Below are 27,949 nucleotides of genomic sequence, written 5' to 3' on the forward strand. Positions count from 1 at the left end.
CCCCCCTAATTAAAATCAGCCCCCCCCCCCCCATCATTGGTGGCAGCGGAGAGTTCCGATCGGAGTCCCAGTTTAATCGCTGGGGCTCCGATCGGTTACCATGGCAGCCAAGACGCTACTGCAGTCCTGGCTGCCATGGTTACTTAGCAATTTTAGAAGATTTATACTTGCCTGCGCTGTCTGTGACCGGCCGGGCGCTCCTCCTACTGGTAAGTGAAAGGTCTGTGCTATAAGCAATGCGCCACACAGACCTTTCACTTACCAGTAGGAGGAGCGCCCGGCCGGACACAGACAGCGCAGGTAAATATAATGCTTCTAAAATTGCTAAGTAACCATGGCAGCCAGGACTGCAGTAGCGTCTTGGCTGCCATGGTAACCGATTGGAGCCCCAGCGATTAAACTGGGACTCCGATCGGAACTCTCCGCTGCCACCAATGATGGGGGGGGGGGAAGGCCGCACTGGCCACCAATGAATAGAATACTGGGGAGGGGGGGGGCCGCACTGGCCACCAATGAATAGAATACTGGGGAGGGGGGGGGCCGCACTGGCCACCAATGAATAGAATACTGGGGGGGGGGGGGGCCGCACTGGCCACCAATGAATAGAATACTGGGGAGGGGGGGGGCCGCACTGGCCACCAATGAATATAATACTGGGGAGGGGGGGGGCCGCACTGGCCACCAATGAATATAATACTGGGGAGGGGGGGGGCCGCACTGGCCACCAATGAATATAATACTGGGGAGGGGGGGGGCCGCACTGGCCACCAATGAATATAATACTGGGGAGGGGGGGGGCCGCACTGGCCACCAATGAATATAATACTGGGGAGGGGGGGGGGCCGCACTGGCCACCAATGAATATAATACTGGGGAGGGGGGGGGGCCGCACTGGCCACCAATGAATATAATACTGGGGAGGGGGGGGGGCCGCACTGGCCACCAATGAATATAATACTGGGGAGGGGGGGGGCCGCACTGGCCACCAATGAATATAATACTGGGGAGGGGGGGGGCCGCACTGGCCACCAATGAATATAATACTGGGGAGGGGGGGGGGCCGCACTGGCCACCAATGAATATAATACTGGGGGGGGGGGCACGATGTGAAAACTCAGATCTGAAAAAAACAGTTATGCAGACGGATCCGTTCTGAACGGATGCAAGCGTTTGCATTATAGGTGCGGATCCGTCTGTGCAGATACCAGACTGATCAGCACCGAACGCAAGTGTGAAAGTAGCCTTAAAAGTTTCAAGTAAAAATTAACAAAAACGTCATTTTCCCCAAATAAAGTAAAAAAAAAAATAGGGGGGGGGGTAATACATATTAGGTATTGCCGCGTCCGTGTCGACCGGCTCTATAAACATATCACATGACCTAACCCCTCAGATGAACACCGTAAAAAAAAAAATATAATGCTAAATAAACCATTTTTTGGTCACCTTACATCACAAAAAGTACAACAGCAAGCGATCAAAAAGGCGTCACCTCATCCCGCAAAAAATGAGCCCCTAACTGAGACAATCGCCCAAAAAATAAAAAAACTATGGCTCAGAATATGCAGACACTAAAACATAATTTCTCGCCCAATTCCTTGGGGGACACAGGAAACCTTGGTATAGCTCAACTCCCTAGGAGGCGTGACACTAAGTGAAAACTGTTAAGCCCCTCCTCCAGCAGCTATACCCTCAGCCTGGAGAGAGACACTACCAGTTTTTTGCTTAGTGTCCAAGGAGGCAAGACACTTCCTGCTCTGCAGGGCTGTTTCTCCTTGTTTTTTTTAAATGTAGATTTTTTATTTTTCTTCCAGACATCTGGGACAACAGAGACGCACTAGACCTCTCTGCTTCTCCCGGGATTGAGCTGCGCCAGCGCCGGTCACCCGCACTGCTGCCTCCCCCACAGAAGGCAAGGAGGACCAGGGCAGCCCAGCTCCCCTGCATCCCGCCAGCGCAAGGGTCCCCTGCACGCCAAGTCCCTCTTCCAGCGTCCTGCCACTACGGTGCCAGAAGCTGAAGGGGCGACCCTGCTGGAACGGACCGAGGGTGAAGACGTCTGATGGTGAGAGAGTGGCTTCTCCAGCCCTACATTCCCCCCCCCCCCCCCCCCCGGGTCTCCCAATACTGGTCCCTGCTGGACTTAGGCTGGCCCCTGGGGTTCTGTAGGTGAACAGCCTTTTTTTCTGGAATCATACACTCCAGGGCTGTCTCATATTAACCTTTTATTAGCGCCCCTCCTGGATTCCAATAGGTTCATCTGCTCTGCCCCTTCTCCCTGCGGGAAATGCTGCAACAGGCCCCAGGGGCCTGCACTTAGCTGCAGGACATGATGGAGGGGTTATGTTGGCGTCCCTGTCAAGCCGCCTAGGGAGCTGCCTCTATCCTTCACGGGCACCCGGTCTCCCCCTACACACCTTACCGGTGCGCTGCTCAGGGCCAGGGGACCGCTCCTGACGGCCGAGGCGCAGGGCCCTTGCTTGCGGGGTGGGCACCCGCGGCCGGCATGGAGTTGTGTGGTGTTCCAGCATACCCCGGCCGACCGCAGGTGCATTTCGGGCACCGAGAAATTTTGTCACAGGCTTCGGCCTGCTGAGCCGCGATTCCGGCTCTCCTTCCCGGGGCCCCTAACTCTTCCGGCCCGCGGCCGGTATTGTGCATGCACCACTCCGCTCCCTCCAGGTCCCGGACGGTACCTCCCGGGCACCGCAAAAATTTAGGCCCCGGCTTCGCGGCCTACTAGGCCGCAAAATTCCGGACTCGATTAGAGGGGGCGGGAACTTCTCCAGGGGATCGCTGCGCCGCCCCCAGGCCGGATCCCTATTAACCTCTTGCGTACCGTATGACTTCCCTCTTAGGCGGAATACTGTACTCCCACCAGTTACGGTGCAGGCCATGTGCACGACCCCCTTCCAAAGGCGGAACGCTGCGCTCTCGCTGGATTCGCTGCCGGCCATATGCATAGCCTCCTTCCATAGGCGGAATGGTGCACTTTCTCTGGATTCGCTGCCGGCCATATGCATGACCTCCTTCCATAGGCGGAATGCTGCACTCTCTCTGATTTCACTGCCGGCCATTTGCATGACCTCCGTCCATAGGCGGAATGCTGCACTCTCTCTGGATTCATTGTCGGCCATATGCATGATCTCTGTCCACAGGCGGAATACTGCACTTTCTCTGCATTCGCTGCCGCCCATATGCATGACCTCCTTCCATAGGCAGAGTGCTGCACTCTCTCTGGGTTCACTGCCGGCCATAGGCATGACCTCCTTCCATAAGTGGAATGCTGCACTCTCTCTGGATTCGCTACCGGCCATACGCATGACCTCTGTCCATAGGCGGAATGCTGCACTCTCTCTGGATTCACTGCCGGCCATATGCATGAAACGCCACTGACTGTGTTGTTCTCTCGCCAGTACGACGCTAGTCATGTGCATGTCCCTCATCCATGGCGGTGTGCTTGCACTTTCACTGGATGCGATGCTGGCCTGGTGCGTGACAGAATACTGCACTTTTGCGGGCCATGAACATTGCCTCCTCATTCCATGGGCGGGTATTTGCACGCTCACGAGACTCATGGCTGCCCTTGTATATGCTGTACTGGACTCGTGGATGTTCCCCCTTCATTGCGGAGTAGTTGCACTCTCACGGAATTTCGGTGTTAGGTGGATTATTGCACAATCACTTAATCCTAGGATAACCCAGTGCATGTCCCCCTTTCACTAGGCGGACCTCCTGCGTTCCTGCTGGGTACTGTGCGGCCATGTGCATGGTCCCCTTCTGGGCAAAATACGGTATGTTCTACTTCTCTGAAGTTGATACTGGCCTTGGGCATCACCCCCCCCTTGGGGCGGGCCTTTGCATTCTTACCGACTGCAGTGTTTGCCAGGTACATTTCGGGGGGGCACTGCCTGCGTTCCATCGCATGCAGTTACTAGTCTTGTGCATAACTCCCTTTCAGGCTGCACTTTGCGCTCCCGTAGATACTGTGGGACTCTGTGGCTGGCCCCCTTCGCTGAGTGACTATTTTGCAGTGAGCGTATGTTTTTGTGCGCTCTGTGCGTTGTTTGGGCCGTGTATGCCTTTTTCCTCCCGTATGTGGGTTGGCCTTCTCACTGCTTCGGGGCTGCTCGTACATATGCCTCCCTTCCTCCTATGACATACGAGGAGATCATTCTGCTTCCACCTGACACGGATGGGCTCTACTTGCGCTCTACTGCACCAAGCTAGGCGGTACTCGTTTTCGGGCTTGGATTGTATATTGCGGTTCCGTTGCGACGGTATCCGCCATGTTTGTTGGTCCTTCCACTTGGGGAGTGTTTGTGATTCCTAGATGCGTACCTATTCGTCCTCCCGCGTCATTACTTTCCTGCGCAAGCGGTCACAGGGACGAGTGTGTTGTCTGCAGCGCCCCTCGAATTCTACGTTGGCTCTGGCGGGGCTACGGTTCCGTCGCCTACTACCATTTCCTCCTCTTCGGACGCAGTGTGGTATGAGTCCTTTCTATTGGCTCCCTCTGCACTTCAGTTATGTCTACCGGGTTCGGGACGCTCTTCTCAGGGAGGTCACCCAACTTTTCTTGGGTGCTCGGTTGTCCAGGTCCGGGGGACCTCCACTTTGGGTTCTTCAGGGTATTCGCCTTCTGCGAGACGGTGAGCCGGGCGTCTCACAGTGTAGCGGGTGTTCTACCTTTGAGCTGTCCTACTAGGACTTCCCTGTTGTCCACTCATCCCTTCGGTTGGAGGGTGTTATGCCGCTCTCTGTCTCGACAGTTTTTTTCTCGCCGGCTCTGTTTTGGCTTCCTCTCGGGGCATATCTCTCCGATATGGCGTCTGCCCGGCCAGGCTTCAGAGCCTGTTCCTTCACTGCCCTACCTTCTGGGGAGAGCTCGGTTGTTCTCTTGGATGGTTCCGGTGTTCCTTGTGGCCTCGTGCCGTCTCTCTCGTTCACACTGGCTGTACTAGCTGTACTAGCTGTGCGCACATTTACCGGGTCTACCACGTTTTGTCCTCCCGCTGAGTGCAGATGGCGTTTTCCATTCTAGGCGATGGTTCTGCTGTAGACTTACCTTCTCGGTAACTTGGGAGAACTACCCTTCGGGCCAGATGGTTCTTAGATCTCCCACACCGGGACTTTAGAATCCCTTCCTCTAATGGCAACATCGAAGTGGACCTTAGCCTGTCTTGTCCTGGCATCTGTCGGATGCTGGGAGGACCCTTTCGATTCCTTCCGTCTGTCCCTTGCTCCCCCCACTGGGGGGTACGGGACGACGTTGCTCGGGGGATGGCGGGACCAGTTTTTGTCGGTCTCTTCTGCCCGTGTTTCTGGTCTGCGCCTGATCACATCATCATCCAGCGTTCCTGGTCCCTCTTGGGCCTGTCAAGACATTCTTCCACGGAGTGGCTCATTGGTTCCTCTGTACCGTCCCCGGTACCGCCCTGGGAACTACATACTGAGCTCTCGGTGCTCCAGGTTTTCCTTTGGGGCCGTTACAGAAGTTCTCTCTACTTCTTCTGTCCAGTACTGTTGTTTCTGTAGCTATCGTGTCTCTCAGACGGGTGTCTGAATGGCGGCCCTTCTTGTTCCGGGCCTCCTGTCCTTCCCCAGGACAGGGCCGTTCTCCGTCCCTTCCTTCCTTCTGAAGGTGGTATCTGCCTTTCATCTCAACGAGGCCATCGTCCTCCCCTTCCCACCCGGGAACGGACACTTCACCGATTGGACGTTGTTCGCGCCTTGTAGTTTTTACTTGGAGATCACCGGCTCTTGTCGGCGCTCGTACTCTGGTGGTTCTAGGAGGTCCCCGCAACGGTTTGACGACTTCCAGGGTGGCTTTCGCCCGCTTCATCGGAATGGTTATTGCTGAGGTTACCGCGCCAAGGGCAGGGTTCCGCCTTCAGTGTCGCCATTCATTCCACCAGAGCGATAGGTGTCTCCTGGCAGGGATATTGAGCTTCAGCCGCGCAATTGTGCGAGGCGGCCACCGGTCTTCCTTGCACGCCTTACCATGTTCTACAGGGCGCATGCTCGGGCTTCAACAGATGCTGCTTGGGCCGCCTGGGTTTTGCAGGCGGCGGTTCCTTGGTGCCTTCGGGTGCTTCGCCTTGGAGCTGTTGTCTTCCCCCTTATTGGACTGCTTTTGAACATCCCAAGGTTTCCTGTGTCCCCCAAGGAATTGGGCGAGAAAACTAGATTTTTGTATAACTTACCAGTAAAATCTCTTTCTCGCTCTTCCTTGGGGGACACAGCACCCACCCATTGTTCTAGTTTACCGTTACGGTTTGGTTGCCCCTGTCGGGTAGTTGACTTGTTTGGTTTTATATGGTTGGTCATTGCCTTTCTTTCACTACTTGGACACGCAACTGGTAGTCTCTCTCTCCAGGCTGAGGGTATAGCTGCTGGAGGAGGGGCTTAACAGTTTTCACTTAGTGTCACGCCTCCTAGGGAGTTGAGCTATACCAAGGTTTCCTGTGTCCCCCAAGGAAGAGCGAGAAAGAGATTTTACTGGTAAGTTATACAAAAATCTCTTCTTTTTTTTTGTTTTAAAAAAGCTGTTATTGTGTAAAACTTACATAAATAAATAAAAAAGTATACATATTTGGTATCGCCGCGTTCGTATCAACCGGCTCTATAAAAATATCACATGACCTAACCCCTCAGATGAACACTGTAAAAGTCACATGCACCCCAAAATAGTGCCAATAAAACCGTCATCTCATCCCGCAAAAATCATACCCTACCCAAGGTAATCGCCCAAAAACTGAAAAAATTATGGCTCTCAGAATGGAAACACTAAAACATGATTTTTTTTTGCTTCAAAAAAGAATTCATTGTGTAAAACTTACATAAATAAAAAAGTATACATATTAGGTATCGCCACATCCGTGACAACCTGGTCTATAAAAATATCACATAATCTAACCTGTCAGATAAATGTTGTAAATAACAAAAAATAAAAACGGTGCCAAAACAGTTATTTCTTGTTATCTTGCCTCACAAAAAGGCCTCATGCACACGACCGTTGTGTGCATCCGTGGCCGTTGTTCCATTTTCCGTGATTTTCTGCGGACCAATTGACTTTCAATGGGTCCGTTGAAAACTCGGAAAATGCACCGTTGTTCATCCGCGGCCTAGATCCGTGTTTCCTGTCCGTCAAAAAAATATGACCTGTCCTATTTTTTTGACGGACAACGGTTCACGGACCCATTCAAGTCAATGGGTCCGTGAAAAAACACGGATGCACACAAGATTGGCATCCGCGTCCGTGATCCGTGGCCGTAGGCTACTTTCACACAGACGGATCGCAGACTTTTTCAGAGCGAAAACTCAGATCCGACAGTATATTCTAACACAGCGGCGTTCCCATAGTGATGGGGACGCTTCAAGTTAGAATATACTAAGAACTGTGTACATGACTGCCCCCTGCTGCCTGGCAGCACCCGATCTCTTACAGGGGTCTGTGATCCGCACAATTAACCCCTCAGGTGCCGCACCTAAGGGGTTAATTGTGCGTATCATAGCCCCCTGTAAGAGATCAGGTGCTGCCAGGCAGGAGGGGGCACACCCCCCTCCCTCCCCAGTTTTAAATTCATTGGTGGCCAGTGTGCCCCCCCTCCCTCCCCTGTATTACATTCATTGGTGGCCAGTGCGGCCCCCCCTCCCTCCCTGTATTACTGTACATTCATTGGTGGCCAGTGCGGCCCCCCCTCCTCCCTCCCCTGTATTACTGTACATTCATTGGTGGCCAGTGGGCCCCCCTCCCCTGTATTACTGTACATTCATTGGTGGCCAGTGGGCCCCCCCTCCCTCCCCTGTATTACTGTACATTCATTGGTGGCCAGTGCGGCCCCCCCCCCCCCCTATCATTGGTGGCAGCGGAGAGTTCCGATCGGAGTCCCAGTTTAATCGCTTGGGCTCCGATCGGTAACCATGGCAACCAGGACACTACTGCAGTCCTGGTTGCCATGGTTACTTAGCAATTTTTTAGAAGCATTATACTTACCTGCGATGTCTGTGACCGGCCGGGTGCTCCTCCTACTGGTAAGTGACAGGTCTGTGCTATAAGCAATGCGCTGCACAGACCTTTCACTTACCAGTAGGAGGAGCGCCCGGCCGGTCACAGACAGTGGAGGTAAGTATAATGCTTCTAAAATTGCTAAGTAACCATGGCAACCAGGACTGCAGTAGCGTCCTGGTTGCCGTTGTTACCGATCGGAGTCCCAGCGATTAAACTGGGACTCCAATCGGAACTCTCCGCTGCCACCAATGATGGGGGGGGGATTGTAATTAGGAGGGGGGGCTCACTGGCCACCAATCAATGTACAGTAATACAGAGGAGGGAGGGGGGCCGCACTGGCCACCAATGAATGTACAGTAATACAGGGGAGGGAGGGGGGGCCGCACTGGCCACCAATGAATGTAATACAGGGGAGGGAGGGGGGGCACACTGGCCACCAATGAAAGGTGCGGCACCTGAGGGGTTAATTGTGCAGATCACAGCCCCTTGTAAGAGATCGGGTGCTGCCAGGCAGGAGGGGGCACACCCCCCTCCCTCCCCAGTTTTAAATTCATTGGTGGCCAGTGTGCCCCCCCTCCCTCCCCTGTATTACATTCATTGGTGGCCAGTGCGGCCCCCCCTCCCTCCAGGGGGCAGTCATGTACACAGTCCATAGTATATTCTAACTTGAAGCGTCCCCATCACTATGGGAACGCTTTTGTGTTAGAATATACTGTCGGATATGAGTTTTCACGATCGAACTCAAATCCGATTGTATATTCTAACATAGAGGCGTTACCATGGTGATGGGGACGCTTCAAGTTAAAATATACCATCGGATTGGAGAAAACTCTGATCCGATGGTATAATAGGGACTCTTGACTTTACATTGAAAGTCAATGGGGGACGGATCCGTTTGCAATTGCACCATATTGTGTTAACGTCAAACTGATCCGTCCCCATTCACTTGCATTGTAAGTCATAACGGATCCGTTTGGCTCCGCACGGCCAGGCGGACACCAAAACGACTTTTTCTTCATGTCCGTGGATCCTCCAAAAATCAAGGAAGACCCACGGAAGAAGACACGGACCTACGGACCTACGGACCTTAAAAAAAACTGTTGTGTGCATGAGGCCAAAGTGTAATATAGAGCAACCAAAAATCATATGTACCCTAAACTAGTACCAACAATACTGCCACCCTATCCCATAGTTTCTAAAATGGGGCCACTTTTTTTGGAGTTTCTACTCTAGGGGTGCATCAGGGGCGCTTCAAATGGGACATGGTGTAAAAAAAAAAACAGTCCAGCAAAATCTGCCTTCCAAAAACCGTATGGCATTCCTTTCCTTCTGCGCCCTGCCGTGTGCCGGTACAGCTGTTTACGACCACATATGGGGTGTTTCTGTAAACTACAGAATCAGGGCCATAAATATTGAGTTTTGTTTGGCTGTTAACCCTTGCTTAGTTACTGGGAAAAATTGATTAAAATGGAAAATCTGCCAAAAAAGTGAAATTTTGAAATTGTATCTCTATTTTCCATTAATTCTTGTGGAACACCTAAAGGGTTAACAAAGTTTGTAAAATCAGTTTTGAATACCTTGAGGAGGGTAGTTTATAGAATGGGGTCATTTTTGGGTAGTTTCTATTATGTAAGCCTCGCAAAGTGACTTCAGACCTGAACTGGTCCCTAAAAATTGGGTTTTGGTTCTAAACGGACAACGGTTCACGGACCCATTCAAGTCAATGGGTCCGTGAAAAAACACGGATGCACACAAGATTGGCATCCGCATCCGTGGCCGTAGGCTACTTTCACACAGACGGATCGCAGATCCGTCTGCATAAAAGCTTTTTCATACCTTGCCATATGACGACAATAATAAGGAATGGCTTAGGGTACCTTCACACTTGCGTTGTTGGATTCCGGCAGGCAGTTTCGTCGCCGGAACTGCCTGCTGGATCCAGCAATCTGTATGCAAACAGATACCAATTGTAGATGGATCCGTCTCACAAATGCAATGCAATACCTGGGCAAATGAGGTGGCATGCCAGGACTCCAGAGCCTCAGGAGGCACTGCCAGCAGGGACACCAGTGTGAGCTGCTTCACTCCTAAGTCCACAGTGGACACTAACGGCAGCTGTTACGGGCAGAGACAATACCTGTCTTTCATGGCCCATTGGGTCAATGTTTTTTGCGGCAGTGAGGCAGAACCCCAGCAACAAAGTCAAGTCCTTTTGACACGTTTGTTTTGGCCTGGCTCCCACATCAAAGTGCATCAAGCAGTAAACATCCTTCTCTCCCCCCGCCAACTGCAGCCGGGAAAGGTCGTCCTTTCCCTGGTGCATACCCTGTGGATTTCTGGGCAGGCAGACTAGAACAGTGGCTTGAACTGGCCCTGTATGTTTTCTTTGTTCTTGCACATCTTAGAGAGATGGTTTTCTAGCAGCAGGGGGCCTAGTGACCCAAACTGCCCATGTTGTCCTCCGCAGTGTCCAAAACATCACTTTTGTAAAAAAAAAACTAAACAAGGCATGGATCCGCGAGGATTTTCACACTCTGGCTGAAGTCGATGAATAGATCTGGTCTTGCTGATGGTGCCCCATCTTGCCACTGCTCCTGCCTGCCATCATGGTCCATACTGTATAGCTGCTGCTGCCATTATGCCACTCCAGCTGTCTGCCTTCCTGCCAATATGTTCTGAACCATAAGGCTGCTGCTGCCACCATTGCTGCAGCTGAAACTCCTCACTGTAAGTTCCTTACAGCCACCACTATAAATGCCACACAGCAACCCCTACTACTACTACTTCTGACCCTAAACAGCCAATCTTCTGACTTGTCTGTTCTATGCTATGCTGCTACGGCTGCGGCCACATGCCTAGCCCCCAGGCTCAGTCTAATAGACGACTGTCAGTGTAATACTGACAGTTCCAGTGCAGTACAATACAGGGATCTGATCCTGAAATGTTGAAGTCCCATAGTGGGACAAAAATAGAAAGTAAAAAAAAGTGTTTTATAAAAGTTTCAGGGAAAAAAGCACTCTTTCCCCTCATCAAGCCATTCACAATTTTAAAAAAAATAGACATATTAGGGAATGGGCATTCGTAATTATTGGTTCTATAAAAATATCACATGATTCACCCTGTCAGGTGAACGCCATAAAAAATAAAATAAAAACAGTGTCAGAATAGGCATTTTTTGGTCACCTCATTTCACCTGAATGGTACCAATGAAAATGTCGACTCATCCTGCAAAAAATGAACCCTCACACAAGACTATCACCTGAAAAATGTAAAAAAAATATGGCTCACAGAAAACGGCAACAAAAAAATGTATTTTCAGAAATGCTTTTATTGTGTAAAACTGAACAAAAAACAATAGACATATTAGATATGGCTGTGTCCGTAATAACTTGCTCTATAAAAATTTCACATGACCTATCCTAAATAAAAACTATACTAGAACAGCTATTTTTTGGTCACATTACCTTCACAAAAAGCATAATATCGAGCAATCAAAAAGTTGTATCTACCATAAAAGAGTACCAATAGAAATGTCATCCCGTCATCTTCACACAAGACCATCTCCAGAAAAATAAAAATTGGAAAATGTCAACATAAATACATGATTTTTTCTTTCCAAAAATGTGTAAAACTGATAAAAAAAAAATAATAGACATTTGGTACCTGTGTTCGTAACAATGTGCTCAAAAAAATATCACATTATCTATCTACCCTGTCAGGTAAACGCCATAAAAAAATAAAAATGCCAGAGCAGCCATTTTTTGTCAGCTTACCTCCCAAATATCATAATATCAAGCGATATAAGGGGGGAGGTCTGCCCCAGGTTCCAGCTGTCAGCGGGGTGCCTGATGCAATGAGCATCAGTACAGATGGAAGTGCTCATTGCTTGAGTTACAGGAAGCTGGTGGTCCTTTCACTTACTGACCGCTCAGTTTTCGAGGTCCTTTCCTTCTCCAAGCTGGTGCACCAAATGTATCACAAAACTAAAAGAACTTGAGCTCATAGACAACCAATTAAGAAAAAATACTTTTTAGTTTTTTAATGGTGCACCAAATGGTGAAGCGGGTCTGCTCCCTGCTTTACCATTCAGCTCTGCAGACACAGATTGCGATGCCGGACTGTGTAGGAGCCAGGGAATCTACTTGTGCTCTCCTCCCATGCAGTGCTGCAGTGATATCTGTGCCTACAGAGGAGTTCTGGAGGAGAGCTAATCATCAGGAACATGACAAGGTGAGTACTGCTTTTTTATTAACCCCTAGGGAAGCACAGAGAAGGCGTTGCTACTGTGAAGAAGGCACAAAGAGGGCCTTACTACTGTGGAGGGGGCACAAAGAGGGCATAACTACAATGAAGGGAGCACATCGAAGGGAATAACTACTGTGGGGGGGGCCACAATGAGTGCATAACTACTGTAAAGGGGAACAGAAATTGCATAACTACTGTGAGGGGGACACAATGAGGCCATAACTACTGTGAATTGGGCACAGAGAGGACATATCTACTGTGAGGGGCACACCGTGAGGGAATAACTACTGGGGGCACAATAAGAGCATAACTACTGTGAAGGGGCACAGAGAGGGCATAACTACTGTGAGGGGGCACAGAGAGGGCATAACTACTGTGAGGGGGCACAATGAGGGCATAAATACTGTGAATGGGGCACAAGAGGGCATTTCTACTGTGAAGGGGCATAACAACTGATATTGGGGCACAGAGAGGGCATAACTACTGTGAGGGCACAATGTTGGCATAACCACTGTGAGGGGGGCACAATGTGGGCATAACTACTGTGAAGGGGGGGAAAAAGACATAACTGTGAGAAGGTGCATTGTTTTAAAGGGTTGGGGGGTACCAGAGAAACAACTTAGGCACGCCACTGCTCAGAGCGTTTGCAGTTGTCGGCCAGTGCTGTATAAATCACTAAACTAGGGCTCAAATGCAAATGGTGTTATTTCTTTTCTGAACCCCGCAGTGTGCCCAGATAGCAGTCTTTGACCACATACTGGGTGTGACTGTATTCAGGAGAAAATGGATAATAAATTGGGGAGTCATTTTATTCCTTTTAAAAATCTGGAAAACACTTTATTTGAAAAAAATTAATTTTTCCTTTTCACAGCCAAGTTTCTAAATTGTATGAAACACACATTGGGGTCAAAGCACTCACTACACCCCTCAATAAATTCCTTGAGAGGTACAGTTTCCAAAATGGACTCACTTTTTTGGGTTTCCTCAAGTTGTCTTCAAAAGCAATATGGCGCCTGAAGCCTATTCCAGAGAAATCAGCCCTGTAAAACACATATGGTGCTCTTACCTTTCTAAGCCCTGCTGTGTGCCCAAATAGCACTGTACAAGCACATATGGGGTGTTACCATATTCAGGAGAAAACGAGTAACAAATTATGGGGTGCTGTTTCTCCTGTTACCCCTTGTGAAAATGAAGAATCTGGGGTAAAATCAACATTTTATTGTTAGAAATGAAATTTTTCATTTTCACAGCCAGATGTTTCTAAATTCTATGAAACACCAGTGCGGTCAAAGTGCTCAGTAAAACCCTCCATAAATTCCTTGAGGGGTATAATTTCCAAAATGGGGTAACTTCTAGGAATGAGCGAATCAACTTCGGATGAAACATCCAAAGTCGATTCGCATAAAACTTTGAATACTGTACGGAGCGTGTGCTCCGTACAGTATTAGAATGTATTGGCTCAGATGAGCCAAAGTTATTGCTTTACGAAGTCTCGCGAGACTTCGGGTAATAACTTCAAAAATTAATTTCTACTGTTAAAAACCTTTTCCTGAACTTGGGTTCGGTTCCAAGGTACCAGAATCGGTTGGATTGCAGATTTTCAAAAATAGGCTCCGTCAGGAAGGTGAAAAATGGCGGTGTAAGTAAGGGGTAGAAATGAAATAAAAAAAGGTCTGGCAGCAAAAGGGTTAAACAATTTGTTGGGGAGGGGGGAGTTTAAAGGGAAAAACATATAAAACTAAATAATATTTATTACTCCAAATTTCTCATTCCTGTGTAAAATTAATATGCATATTCAAATATGCAGAATTTATAACGATTCTATTAGTAGAAACAAAAATAAAACATAATTCCTTATCGTAGATGACCTGGGGGGAAAAAGGGTCTACAAGAGGGTTAAACAATGACTATGCTGTGGCTTTGAAAAAACACTACAGAGTTCTCTGCTGGGGTCTGACATGCGGGCTAATACTGAGTCACCTATGGGTCAGTCTATACACACAGCACACTCCCCTCCCCCCCTTTACAAGTCAGTCATGTGACCGTGATGTCATTCTTTCAAGCAGAAACTCTATTCAGCCACATAGACAAGAGGCAGCAGTTCCAGTAACATGTAACTTCCTGCTGAAGCTGTGTCCATATGTAACGCACAGGCACATACAGGCTGATTGATGCAACCTGGCAGCAGAAGGGAAAGCTGACGGCGTGAACATGAAACCTTTGTGCACATGGACGGCTGGTAGGATCATATGTATACTCTATATTCCATCTCATCACCACCAACTCTTGTGGTGACAATTAAGTAGTTTAATGCATGAATATGTTAAGGATTTTTGGATTATAACTAACATGAGATGTTCCAGAGTCTTCTGCACTCACAGCATGGTGATGCGGTATAGCCCTAAGACTATGAATCCCCATTCTGCTCCATGGCAGACCATCTGGTACTTTATTGTGGGGGGTCTTTTACTGACTTGTACTTGGGCTGCTACTGAGTCGGAGCAATGGGACAGCCCTGAATATCTGGATATTGGAAACGGAGAAAGAGCGTGGATGGATTCAACAATGGATGACATGTCTCCGCATGGACATCCCGTGTACAGTGACGAATTTCCCGAGGATTCAACGATAGAACAGAATATAGCAGCAATGCCTGGACAATGGGAACAGTCCCCTTTTCAGCCACCTGGGGCGTTCTCCACTGCTGGACTGGGTGCAGTGATGGTGGACTCTTACCGTGGTCCAGGTAACAGTGACACTAGAAGCAACAAAGAGTTGCCCATTCTTCTGTGGTGGAGTGAGAACCTGTTCCCTCACTTTCCTGGCGAGACAGAGCGCATTGACTGTCCACTAAGTTCCTGCATGGTGACAAAAGATAAGAGAGTAAAACTCCACAAAAGGACTAAATCTATCATTTTTTATGGCACTGACTTTAGAGCGTATGAAGCTCCGCTGCCCAGACTGCCTCACCAGACATGGGCCCTGTTTCATGAGGAATCACCAATGAATAACTATGTTCTGTCACATTTGCCCGGAATTTGTCTTTTTAACTACACTGCCACCTTCAGACGAGAGTCTGACTACCCTCTCACCTTGCAGTGGCTGCCCACAATAGGTTATTTGCAGAAGCCAGCTGTGTCTATAGCAGAAAAAAACAAGTGGCGCGGAAAAGGGTATGCCCCCGTTTTGTACATGCAGTCCCACTGTGATGTTCCATCAGACAGAGATCGTTATGTGAAAGAGTTAATGAAGTACATTCAGGTAAGCATTGGAAAATTATCTGACATCACATTTATAAATTAATACGTGCATCACATTAGTTTCTTGTTAAGGTCCCTTTACACGGGCGACACAGCAGGCAATTTTTAGAAAAAAACATGCATTCCTGATAATTGCCTGGAGGTGAAAGCTGCATTTACATGCATCAATCACCTCTAGTATATGGAGACGAAGGATCGCTATGTCGATCGCTCATCCCCATACAGAAAGATTGTTTCTGATGGGCAGATTACTGTTTAGACTGATTTAAGATGCCTTTACATGGGCCTCCTAGAGATGTTTGTTCCCAATAATTGCCCTGTGTAAAGTTGCCACGATCACCCGAAGAATGAGTAAGCGCTTATTCATCAGGTGAAAGCGTTGCTTATGCACTCCTATAAATAAACATTTCTGTCTAAGCAGCAACTTCTGCCTAGAAATAATCATTCTCTATGTGGACGAGAAATTGCAGCAGAGATCCTTCGTCCCAATACATGTAAATTGAGCTCACACCTCCGCTGACAAGCAGGCAATTATTGGGAACAAACAGATTGTTCCCAATAATTGCCTGCTGTGTCAGCCAGTGTAAAGGGACCTGTAGGTGACCGCACCAGCGATACTTTCACCCAATGAACAAGCATTTGTTCAATCATTAGGTGATTAGCAACACCTTTATACCGGGCAATTACTGTGAAGGAGCGTTCCTAGGGGCCTTTAGAGAAAAACTCCAGTCAAAAAGTCCATTACCTGGGCTTGCAACATTTTTACATACAGTTCAGTTCATCAGTAAGTTTAAGGGATCCCCATGGCTTTTAATATTGATGACCTATCCTCATCACCCGACACTCCCGCCGATCAGCTGTATAAAGGGAAGGTGTGCACGTGCCGTTTCCTGTCTCTCTTCCTGCTCGCTGCTGCTTTGCATAGACATAGCAGCAGCAAGCAGGAAGAGACAAGGGAGACGGCACTCGCACATTGTGCGCTCCTTACCTTTATACAGCTGATCAGAGGGGGTGCCAGGTGTCGGACCCCCGCTGATCTGATATTGATGACCTATCCTGAGAATAGATCATCAATATTAAAAGCTGTGCAAACACAAAAGGTAAAATAAAGATGTTCTGTATTCTGCGTTTTTCACGCAGCTGTGGCTCCATAGAAGTGAATGGGGCTTTGCCTTCCTCTGGCAGGATAACAGGCTGAACTGGATGGACAGATGTCTAGTTTCAGCCTTACAAACTATGTTACTATGACTCACCACATCTGAACCCACACTCAGGTTGCATACATTTATGGACCTGTTATGAATAGGGAGGAGCGAATCGACTTCGGATGAAACTTCCGAAGTGGATTTGCATAAAACTTTGTTCTAATACTGTACAGAGCAGGAGCTCCGTACAGTATTAGAATGTATTGGCTCCGATGAGCCGAAGTTATTGCTTCGCGAAGTCTCATGAGACTTGCATGGAAGCCAAATCGCTCCTTAGTATGGAGCTGCACAACCTCTGTGTACTGAAGTACATGTTCTGTGAGGTGTGGAATTTACGGAGATATTATTCTTCTAGAGGAACATATGGACAGCCAATGCAGCATGCCACCCTTTTTTTTGTTAAAAATTCTCTATATGCCTCTGTACTCATCTAAGGCTTCATGCACAGAGTTGAATTATGGTTTCATAATAAGGCTCCTACTATTGTGCATGGGACCTTACTGTACCTCTGTATGCCTCCAATTCTTATGGTGGCATATGGAGGTTCTTTTGTCTGCTTCATATGAATGCAACGGGAATCAATTGTGGCATACTTCATCGGCTATGATATGTACATAGGTATTCTCCCCTAGAAGCAACTGTTTCAGTGGAAGAAACCTGTTCATATGGAACCAATTAATTGTTCTGCCATATGCATAGAGCCTAAGTCTACTTTCACACTAGCAGCAGCCTTCTCCGGCAGGCAGTTCCGGTGGGCGAACAGCCTGCCGGATCCGTGCTGCCGCTAGTACATGCGTGCCGCCGGTGGTCCGCTCCAGCCCCATTGACTATAGTGGGGGCGGGCCGGAGTTCTGGCGGCAGCACGGCAAACATGCCGAGAGGCGGCCGGAATAAAACTGCCGGAGAAGGCTGCCGCTAGTGTGAAAGTAGCCTAAGATCGATGTACGTCACTGACCTCTGGTTTGTATTTTTCAATATATGCTAGATTGACTCATATGGTCAGTGTTTAAAGAACCGCCAATTCCAAAGCAAGAGACTTGAGGACACTTCAACAGCCACCACAGAAGATCAAGAGTTCATGGCATTTACTGCAAGATACAAGTTCCATTTGGCAATGGAAAACGCTATATGTGCTGATTATATGACAGAGAAGCTATGGCGACCTATGCACCTAGGGGCAATTCCAATGTACAGGGGATCCCCTTCTGTCAAGGACTGGATTCCCAACAACCACTCTATAATATTAATTGATGACTTCACAACACCAAAGGACCTGGCTGAGCTCATCATTTCTTTGGATAAGGATGATGAATCTTACCTCAAATACTTAGAGTATAAGAAACCTGGTGGGATAAGAAACAAGCTGCTACTGGCCAGTATGGAGAAGAGAGAATGGGGGGTGAATGATATGACCGCACCAAACTACCTTAATGGCTTTGAATGCTTTGTCTGTGATCAGGAGAATGCTAGAGTCAAAGCTGAGAAGAAACATAAGAAGTCTCAGGACAAAAGTCCAGCTCCAGTTCCACATATCGCTGAGTATAATCATATGGGCTGTCCCGTGCCTGTGCCTGGTATAGGAAGTGCTGATGAGATCCCAGAAAATGACAGGTAATTCGTTATTAAATCTGAGGTTATCTGAGAAATTGTAGCAAATGTTTAATTACTTCTAACTGCTGTGTGAGCTATCTGCAAGAAGCTATCATTAGATGAAGGAGAAGGTGGAGAAGGCAAATTTCCTTCTGTTTTCAAGTTTGGCGTACAAGGTTCGGGTTATCTAAGAATTCCATTATGGATTCCATTACCACTGATCATAACTTATGGTCCATGGTAGCAGAATCCATAACGGAATTCTTAGATAACCTGAACCTTGTATGCCGAACTTGAAAACAGAGGTTCGCTCAACACTAGTAAAGATTTGCCCCTGCATTTTCACACTCCAGATTGAGATGAGCAAATTTCCTAGCCTAAGCAGGGGCTGTACAGCGCTGGGAACTTGGGTTCCCCATATGCTACAGTTGTAAATCCCTTGGGAAACATTGGGGTAGTCAGGTCCTGTAGTTAAAAAACTAAAGCACAGGATCTCCACCTACTTGAGTTGGACACATCACCTAACAGCACTCTGTTCCTGCGTGTGTGTACGCTTGTAAGGTTGTGCAAATATTTGCAGATACACATAATTAAAAGCACTGTACCTTGTATTTCAGCTGTCATGTAGCAGAAAACACAGCCACCCTGTGTGCCTAATTTTTGACGTTATGTTTGGTCAAGAATAAAATATTCATTCTTGCTCTGCTATGGTTAAGGGTATATTTTTTGCAGTGAGGAGTGGTGCCCAAAGAGAGGACAACTGTATCCTATGCTAAAAATGTAGTCTAGAAAGGATTTATCTTCTTAAAGGGGTTCTCTGGGAATGATTCAAAATGGCCACCAGCAGCCTGTCCTAGAATGTGAGTAGGACTGGTTGCCACAACTTGTAGAGCTGTCTAGGGAGGTGAGGGGATGCAACCTCACTACACATTACGCTCTGGCACTTTCACATACTACACATTGCTAAGCAGTCCTGTCAGGCTGCTCAGCCATGATGGAATATCATAGGTAGAATTGTATCATTACCATCTATTGTAGATCAGTGCAGTGTATACTGAGGCTACAATAGATGGTAATGCTACAATTTTACCTATGATTTGGCATCATGGCTGAGCAGCCTGACAGGAACGCTCACCAGTGTGTAGTATATGAAAGTGCCAGAGCGTAATGTCAGTAACTCAGTCACTCAACGATCCTCTTCTAAAAATCCTGGTTTTGCTAAACGTCACATCCTTCACCAGGTTTTCAGCCTGGGCTATGGATGACACATCACTTTCTCTGTTGATGGGGCCAGAACTATTCCTCTTCCAGATGTATGCACAGATTAAATGGATTCTGGACATGTACAAGGGAGAGGAATAGTTCTGGCCACAGTGGAAGTAACATGCCATGCATAGCATAGGCTGGAAACCCGCTAAAGGACAAGATGTCGGCAGAAGCAGGATTTTCCAAAGAGGAGTGTTATGTGACCAGTCTCCCAAGCAGTGATCCATGCAACTTTAGAACAGTAACTATATAAAACAAACTTTCTTATACAGGCGTGTTATGTGTATTTAAGGAGGGTTTGCATTACCTGCTGGGTCCTGGAAAAAAGATCATTGTGTTAATAGGAATAGATGGGGGTCTGGTTTTATTGCTTCAGGCAACTGGAAATTATATTGTTGATTACCGACCACCCATCCTGGGTCCATCTGGTATTGTGTGATGTTTTTATCACAGTGGCTTATGCTGGATGATACTTTTGGTGCATCTTTAGACGCTTTTGTCTAACTTTACACCACCAATTGGTCGGCTTATTTTGTGCCAGAATTTTTGGCACATGTCTAAAATACATAATAAATGTGGTACAAAGCTTGTCTGCCAGTAATATGTCACAAATTAAGCCAGAATTAGGGACAATCAAGGGGTTTTCCGGTAATATTGATTTTTAAGCAAGTGCCCACAGCCTGCCCCCTAAAATAGAAGATTCATACTTACCTGCTGCACGCTGCTTGGGTCCTCTGCGCTGCCTGAGGTGCTGCTTGTGTTCACATCACCGCTGAACCCAATCATTGGCTGGAGTAGTGCATGGGACCATGCCCATAGCCAGCCTAATGTAAACAGTACAGGGACCAGAAAATGGAGGCAGCGAGGAGGACCGGAGCGGCGTGGAGGAGGTAAGTCTGAAAATTCTATTTCAGGGGGAAGACCTCAGGCGCTTGCTTAAAAATCTAAATTACCAGAAAACCCCTTTAATGCCTGGACAACACCCTTACATATGCCTTACTGGTGCATATTGAGGGACATTAGCTTGCTTGGGTCAGATTGTAGAGCAACTGTAGATTTCAACAAATGGCAAGTAAGGCTAGTTTCATAGTAACGTTAAAGAGATTCGTCAGGCTGCGTGCAGCGGTTTTTCTCAAGCCGATTCTAGGCACATTTGCCAGCTTGAGGCTAGATCTCCGCTGGTCCCCATTATGGGGCTGGCAGGCATTCAGGTAGTATCCGGAACAGCCTGCCAGATCTCTTTAACGATAATGTGAAACTAGCCTTAGGCTCCATTTCTTTTGCAGCATTTATTTTTTAGAAAAAGAACGATTTTAGATGTAAATAAAAAATATATATACAACAGGAAAATAAGCAATAAGAGTTAATGACCATGGCATATACACTGACATAACATGCCAAAAGCTACATAATAGCACAGCAGAACATAAAGACAAATATAATATTTCAAATTACCAAAGAATACATAATGATACAGAGAAAAGACAATGCTTAGGGCATGGATGGGTGAGAAAGTAAGGATACACAGAGCTGCATTGTTTAACTTTCAACCACATACAAATTTAACAGATTTGAGTTTTAAAGGGATTTTCAGCTACTTTTTTCCTTATGATAGATCATCAATATCTGCTTGGTAGGGGTCCGACATCCCGCTCCCCCATAGAGATCAGCTGTTTGATAATAGCACCGGAAGTAGGTGCGAAACGAGACAGCTCCGTCCATTGTGTAGTGGACAGAGCTGTTTCTGCAGCAGTGCTTCCATTCATTTCCATATAAGAGGAGTGGACAACCCTTTTAATGTATTTGTACATGGAGGAAATCAACACAGGTTTGCCGAATTCAGCAACTCCGCCTCCTAACTGACACAAATTAAAGGATGTGACAATTCACACTCAGGACTAACTGTGTAGATGTATAATTGTACTTCAGGACAATAGGGTGTAACTTTAACCTAAGTAAGGCCTGTTTCACATTTGTGGTAAGCAGATCTGCGAACAGCCTGACAGATCCTTGAATACTGGGCGCTACCATGATACCATCCGGCCCCATTTACTATAATGGGGACTGGCAGAGATTCTGCCACTACTCAGCAAATATACAGAGAAGCGGCCAGACAAAAACTGATACATGCAGCGGTATTTGTCTGGCCGCTCCTCTGCATATTTGCTGAGTTGCAGCTGGTTCTCCGCCATTACAGTTAATGAGGCTGGATGGTATCTCAGCAGCGCATGGTAGCGCCCGGTATTCATGGATCTGCTTACCGCAAATGTGAAACAAGCCTAATATTTCCACCATTAGTATACATTATTGCCTAGATGTTTTTTGTAGGTATGGGTTGTCTAATTAAAATCCCAGCTTTCCACTCTTATTAGTGTGCTTTGGTTTATGCATTTTATACTAAAAATGTATTTTTTCTTTTGTGTTTTTTGTTTTTAGTTGGAAGCAGATGTGGCTACAAGATTACTGGCAAAGTTTCGATCAAGGAGAGGCACTTACCGCCATGATTCTACGAAACGAAACTAGTCAGGATAAATTTTGGGATTTCATGCATGAAATGTATATAAAGAGAAACATGAATCATTGACAGCTATTTTATACTTTTATATGACACTTGCTGGATACTTAACACCAAAAATAAAACCGTTGGAGAACTTGAAGGACTTTTACAGTCATGACATTTTCAGTTCCTCCATAGAAGGATGGAGGTATACCTCATGGTATTTATTTTTTTCTGTGTGCCAAAGCATTTTTGCTGACAAACCTTGAACTTTAATAGATATTTGAGAACATTTTCAGGATAGATCTGTTTTCTGTTGTTGTACTCAACATTTAAAAGATTACAAGCACTCCATAATACCAAAAACAACGCAAATACTATATGTGAACTAAAAAATGAGTAATTCTACTGAAGTTGTAAAAGGCTGTATTAGAAACCAAAAGAACACTGATCACGCAGGACAAGATAAAGATTTCAAAAATATAGATCTTTATAATGCCATTGAAATCATATTACAGGGGGAAATTTAAAAAATATATATAAAAAAACAACAACAGGAGGAACATACAGTGGATAAACAATGTAACAGTGCCCACCCAAAAGCAACTATACAAAATGTAGTCTAAATAAGATGTGTATAGAACCAAAAGACCCCAGAAGGTCTATATATATTTTTTATATTTTTTGCTCTGTGTGGATTCATTTTAAAATTTTCTCCTGTATTCCTATTTATCTGATTTTACTGACATTATAATAAAGATTTATAGTTTTTATTTTATCCTGGACCTACACGATCATTACTCTGGTGTATACCTATTTGTATGCATAAAGATCCTTACACGTGGGTCCACAATTGATGTTGCTTTATTTCTGTATTGGACATAACAAGAGATAAATGTGACTAGAGATGAGCTAATTTCTCAAAAATTTGTTTCGGCTGGTTTGCCAAATTTTTCGAAAAAATTCAGTTAAATCCGAATTTATTTGCGGCGATCGCATTAAAAAATGGCTATTTCCTGACTGCAGAGAGCCTTTATAGTGGGGTAGAACACTGTGCCTTGCAGTAACACGCATAGGGAGTCTGCTGTGGTAGTGAAACAATACTGTCAGTCAGTATGACATGCAGACGACAGGCATCGCTCTTAGAATCACTGCACACTTCACTTATTTGGGCAGTTACGGGGCTAAAACTGACCAAATAACTCAAGTGTGAACTCAGCCTTACAGGTCAATGTTAGCGTCAAGAAGAAGCGGACACCTTTTACACCATCATCAGCTGATTCCACATAGATGTCTACAGAACCTATTCTATTAAACGCTTAGTAAAGCCCCCCTCCACCTCCGACAGAGTGGAGAGGCTGTCACCATCAGCAGTAAATATGTGTTGACGCTAACGTCACTGATTATTTTGCCCTTTCTCTGATCCATCAGAACAATAACCCCCAAAAAACAGATCCTGTCTGTGGAGCATCCGACTTCATTCGGTCAGCATTTGGTCAGTAATCCATCGGTATTGCTAAAGCCCAAAAAAAACAGGAGTGGATCCAAAACGGAGATGACACGTGAATGGAATATTTGCATGTCTTCTGTGTTTTGTACCCAATCCTGCTTTTGACTACCAAATTACAAGCCAATTCTGATGGCCTTTAATACAGGCCTTACAGCTGCTACACAGAGAGGATCCGTTGTGTGTCTCATTTTTCCTTCCTTCTGACAGATCAGAAGGGTCAAATAAATGATTGTCAGCCAGGCCGAAAGGCAAAATAGTGGCCCAGTCATGAAGTGGGGAGGGTGGGAACAGCATGAGAAGTCCACAGAGTGGCCCAATGACAGAGTCTGGAGGTGGCAGCAGCATTATGAGGAGGCCACAGAGTGGCACAATGACAGTGTGGAGGTGGAAACAGCATCATCAGGAGGCCACAGAGTGGCACAATGACAGTGTGAAGGTGGCAGCAACAGCATCAGGAGGTCACAGAGTGGCACAATGACAAAGTGTGGAGGTGGCAGCAGCAGCATCAGGAGGAGGCCACAGAGTGTGGAGGTGACGGCAGCATCAGGAGAGGCCACAGGGTGGCACAATGACAATGTGGAGGTGGCAGCAGCAGCATCAGGAGGCCACAGAGTGTCAAGGGGACATAGTGTGGCAGCAGCATCAGGAGACCATAGAGTGGCAAGGTGACATAGTGTGGAGGTGGCAGCAGCATCAGTAGACCACAGAGTGGCAAGGTGACATAGTGTGGAGGTGGCAGTAGCATCAGGATACCACAGAGTGACCCGGTGACAGAGTGGGGAGGTGGGTGGCAATACCAGTACCAGCTGAAGATGGTGGGTGAAAGAATGAGCACTTGGCATCAGATGTGTGGCGTCAGGCGGGTGGCAGCATCAGAATAGTAGCTGAGGCAGGAAGCCAGAAGAAACCAGTCTCTTTTGTCAAAGTGTTGGTGTGGCACCATGGATGATCTAGTCTGGTGCATCAGGCATTGATGGGTGGAAATCCTGGCTGATCCATGCCTGAATCATCTTGACAAAGGTCAGTCTCTCCACATTTTGGGTGGACAGGCGAGTTCTTCTTGGGGTAACTATGGCCCCCGCCGCACTAAACACTCGCTCTGATGCCACACTACTGGCCGGGCAGGACAGCTTTTAAAGGGCAAACTCTGCCAGTTGCAGCCACAAAACCAATTTGGCTGCCCAGTAGTCCAGTGGATCTTCAATGTAGGGGGGCAGGGTGCTGTCCAAGTATGCAACCACTTGCTGGTTCAGGTCCTGCTCCAGGTCTAGCTGCTGCTGCTGCTGCTGCTGGTGAGTAGTTTCTTTACTAGGCGGGTGAAGAAAGCTGCTCATCAGCGACTCTATACTCAAGTTGCTGCTGATGGAGCTAGAACTGCTCCTACCCCCCCCCCCTTCCCTGCCACAGCAGCCTTGGCAGAGGAACGTAAGCACAGAGGGCCCCCCCCCCCCCCCCCCGGTCAGACCTGCGAGAGGATGGACGATGGCACAGATAGGCAGTGGCCAACTGACTACATAGAATCTCTATAGTAGTTCAGTCTATCCTCCCTCTCAGCAGGTGTAAAAAAAGGCCCCCATTTTGGACCAGTAGCGAGGGTCCAACAAAGTGGAGAGCCAGAAGTCATCCCTCTGCCGAATGGTGACAATTTGGCTGTCACTACACAAGCAATTGAGCATGCATCGGGCCATTTGTGCAAGTGACTCGGAGGGACTCCTTGCCTCCATCTCCACTGCATACTGCCACGGTGTGTCTGGGTCCTCTGCCTTGTCTTCCTCATCGCCCTGTAGCTCCTCTGGCTGCTCCTCCTCTCCTGTCACCTGTGTAGAAAAACCACCCATTTCGCTACACATTGCTGGTGCTCCAATGACCTACAGACCCCATTTAGATCTCCAGACCCCCAATCAGACCTCCAGACCCCCATTAGACCTCCAGACCCCCAATCAGACCCCCATTAGACCTCCAGACCCCCATTAGACTTCCACACCCCCAATCAGACCCCTAGACCCCTATTAGACCTCCAGACCCTCAATAGACCTCCAGACTCCCATTAGACCTGTCCAGACTCCCAATCAGACCTCCAGACCCCTCATATCAGACCTCAAATCAGACTTTGAAATAAATAAACTTACGGTACCTCTCCTGCTCTGCCGTCACTCTCCCTGTCCGGCGGTCTCCATGACTTTTCTCAGGGCCAGCGCTGCAGTCACCTGACTGCCTGCAGCCTCAGGTCACAGTGCAGTCTGTACATCGTGACGCTGCAGGCAGCCAGGACAAAGCAGCACAGAACCTGAGAAGAGCAAGCAGGAGGAGGGGTTAAGTGCTGTACAGCACTCACAGCACTTCTCTCTCTGCCCCCTGCATACTAGTGAGTGCTTCTATAATGGAAGCGCTCTCTAGTATTCCCTTTATAAGATGCACTGCTTATAAAGGGAAATATACAGCACCACTGGCAAGGGGGGCCCTCTGGCTTAGGGGCCCAGTTGCAACCGCGAACCCTGCAACCCCTATAGCTACGCCAGTGCCCCCATTGCTCCTAGAGCCTCATTTAGATATATTTAAACATCCTTTTTCTCAACAATGCATGCACATATGAACATGGGACCAATATACAGATGTCTTCAGCTGCCAATCGTACATGTAACAGGTCAGCCAGTTTCATAGGTACAAATCTCCTGACAGATGCCCTTTAAAGGTATGTGCATCTTCTTGTAGCCTTGAGCAGCATAGACCTCCTTGCCATGGAATGAAGGAGTAACTGACTAGGAATGTGGCCCTTCAATTGCTGTCAGCCTCCATTGGCTTCACTTTGGTTCATAAGCTACAATGGGCTAACAGTGTCTCTTCCAGGTGAAGCAAAGAGTTGTGGCCATCTGTGGAGGTCTCCGTGGGTGGACCAACTCTACCATCTTTTGACATGTAGGATGTGTTAGAAGATAGATGTTAGTGCACAAAGGAGGCACACATACTCCTTTGTGTTCCAAACAGATATAGAAAGAGAACAGCAGTCGTTTGGTTGGTTTGATATTGGCAGTACTTTCACTCTTTTGAAATGTCAGGTTGAGGAAGGAGTCAGTTTAGACCCCGAAACGTGTCTGGTAAAACTACGGTACCCGCATGTCCAGATAGAAAAGGACCACATATACCAACCCAATAGGAAGCGCTTCCCTACATCTACGTTAGCCCGCATATTCACTAACAGCCTCCCCGGCATATGTAACCAGCGCACACAAACCACGTGGGACGCTGAGTCAATCACCACGTGGGACGCCGATTTTGCAGCGAGCGCATTGAAAGAATACAGCGAACAGCAAACCTTGACCGGACAGCCTGCTGGAAGGAAACGGCTGCATACATAGAAGACGCCGGAAAGGTAAAGGCAGCCAGCGTATTACCTCCATGTGGGACGCCACAGGAGTGATACAAAGAATACCTGCCCGCCATAGATGATATCATCATTATCTAAGATAACAGCCGGACATTTATAAGTGGAAATAGCTGGGACTTAGTAACTCCGGTCCGACGGAGATATTTTAACATTATATTAATACCACACTGTGTATATATACGGAAACTAAATGACTATATCTATATATTCAGTGGACCACTTCTGTCTGCACAAATACTAACCTAATAACAACTAACCTGCTGATCAATTTATATATTTTTAACCTTTGTGGTCTGAAGTAGCTGTGAAGCAGCAGCTCTGGTCCACCAGGGACATTTGAACATTATATTATTGCTGCTATCGTAATTAAGGATATATAGCAATTTCATCACTATACTGATATATCCAGCGGATGATACTTGCCTGTACAGCTATCAACCTAATAGTGACTACCCTGTTGACCAACTGATACTCTCAACAGAAGAACTTGCTATTTACTTCTATTCCTATTTCTATTCTCCTTTGTGGAGACAGTCTTTTACTTATACTTCTATTTTATATATCATGTTGGATTATCTATATTTTTTATTTTTTCAATTTTTTCTATGTATTTTAATTATAAGAGGGAAAATAAATCAACTTATATCAAATACAATCTGTCTGCTCTCCACTTGTTACCAGATTTAGTGTGCCAGTCTATCAACCAAATTTACCTTTAGGCCTCTTTCACACGGGCGTCACGGACTTTTGTCTCTGCTTCAAAAATCTTCCTCTGATCCAGATTTTGGATTTTTAATAGAGATATTCTCCTCTAAAGCACAGAAAACCAAAAACAAATTCCTTTATCCGACAGGCCCAAAATAGGCCATATGTAAAACAGTAAGGCTAGTTTCATACTACCATTAAAATTTTCTGGCAGAGGAAGAACCTGTCAAAATTTATTGTAATCAGTATAGCCAGATACTATATTTCCCCGATGG

The 27,949-nt window shown here is 47.0% G+C and overlaps 1 protein-coding gene across 1 annotated transcript; it reads left to right on the plus strand.

Moving 5' to 3' along the window:
• The first annotated feature begins 14,251 nt into the window (after positions 1-14,251).
• On the plus strand, positions 14,252-22,919 carry FUT11 (fucosyltransferase 11). Its single transcript, XM_040437340.1, has 3 exons — positions 14,252-15,517; positions 17,707-18,332; positions 22,014-22,919. Exons 1-3 carry the CDS (start codon positions 14,567-14,569, stop codon positions 22,159-22,161), a joined length of 1,725 nt encoding a protein of 574 aa, XP_040293274.1. The 5' UTR covers positions 14,252-14,566; the 3' UTR covers positions 22,162-22,919.
• Positions 22,920-27,949: the final 5,030 nt, after the last annotated feature.

Source organism: Bufo bufo, chromosome 6, assembly GCF_905171765.1.
Source record: "Bufo bufo chromosome 6, aBufBuf1.1, whole genome shotgun sequence".
NCBI classification, from domain to species: domain Eukaryota; kingdom Metazoa; phylum Chordata; class Amphibia; order Anura; family Bufonidae; genus Bufo; species Bufo bufo.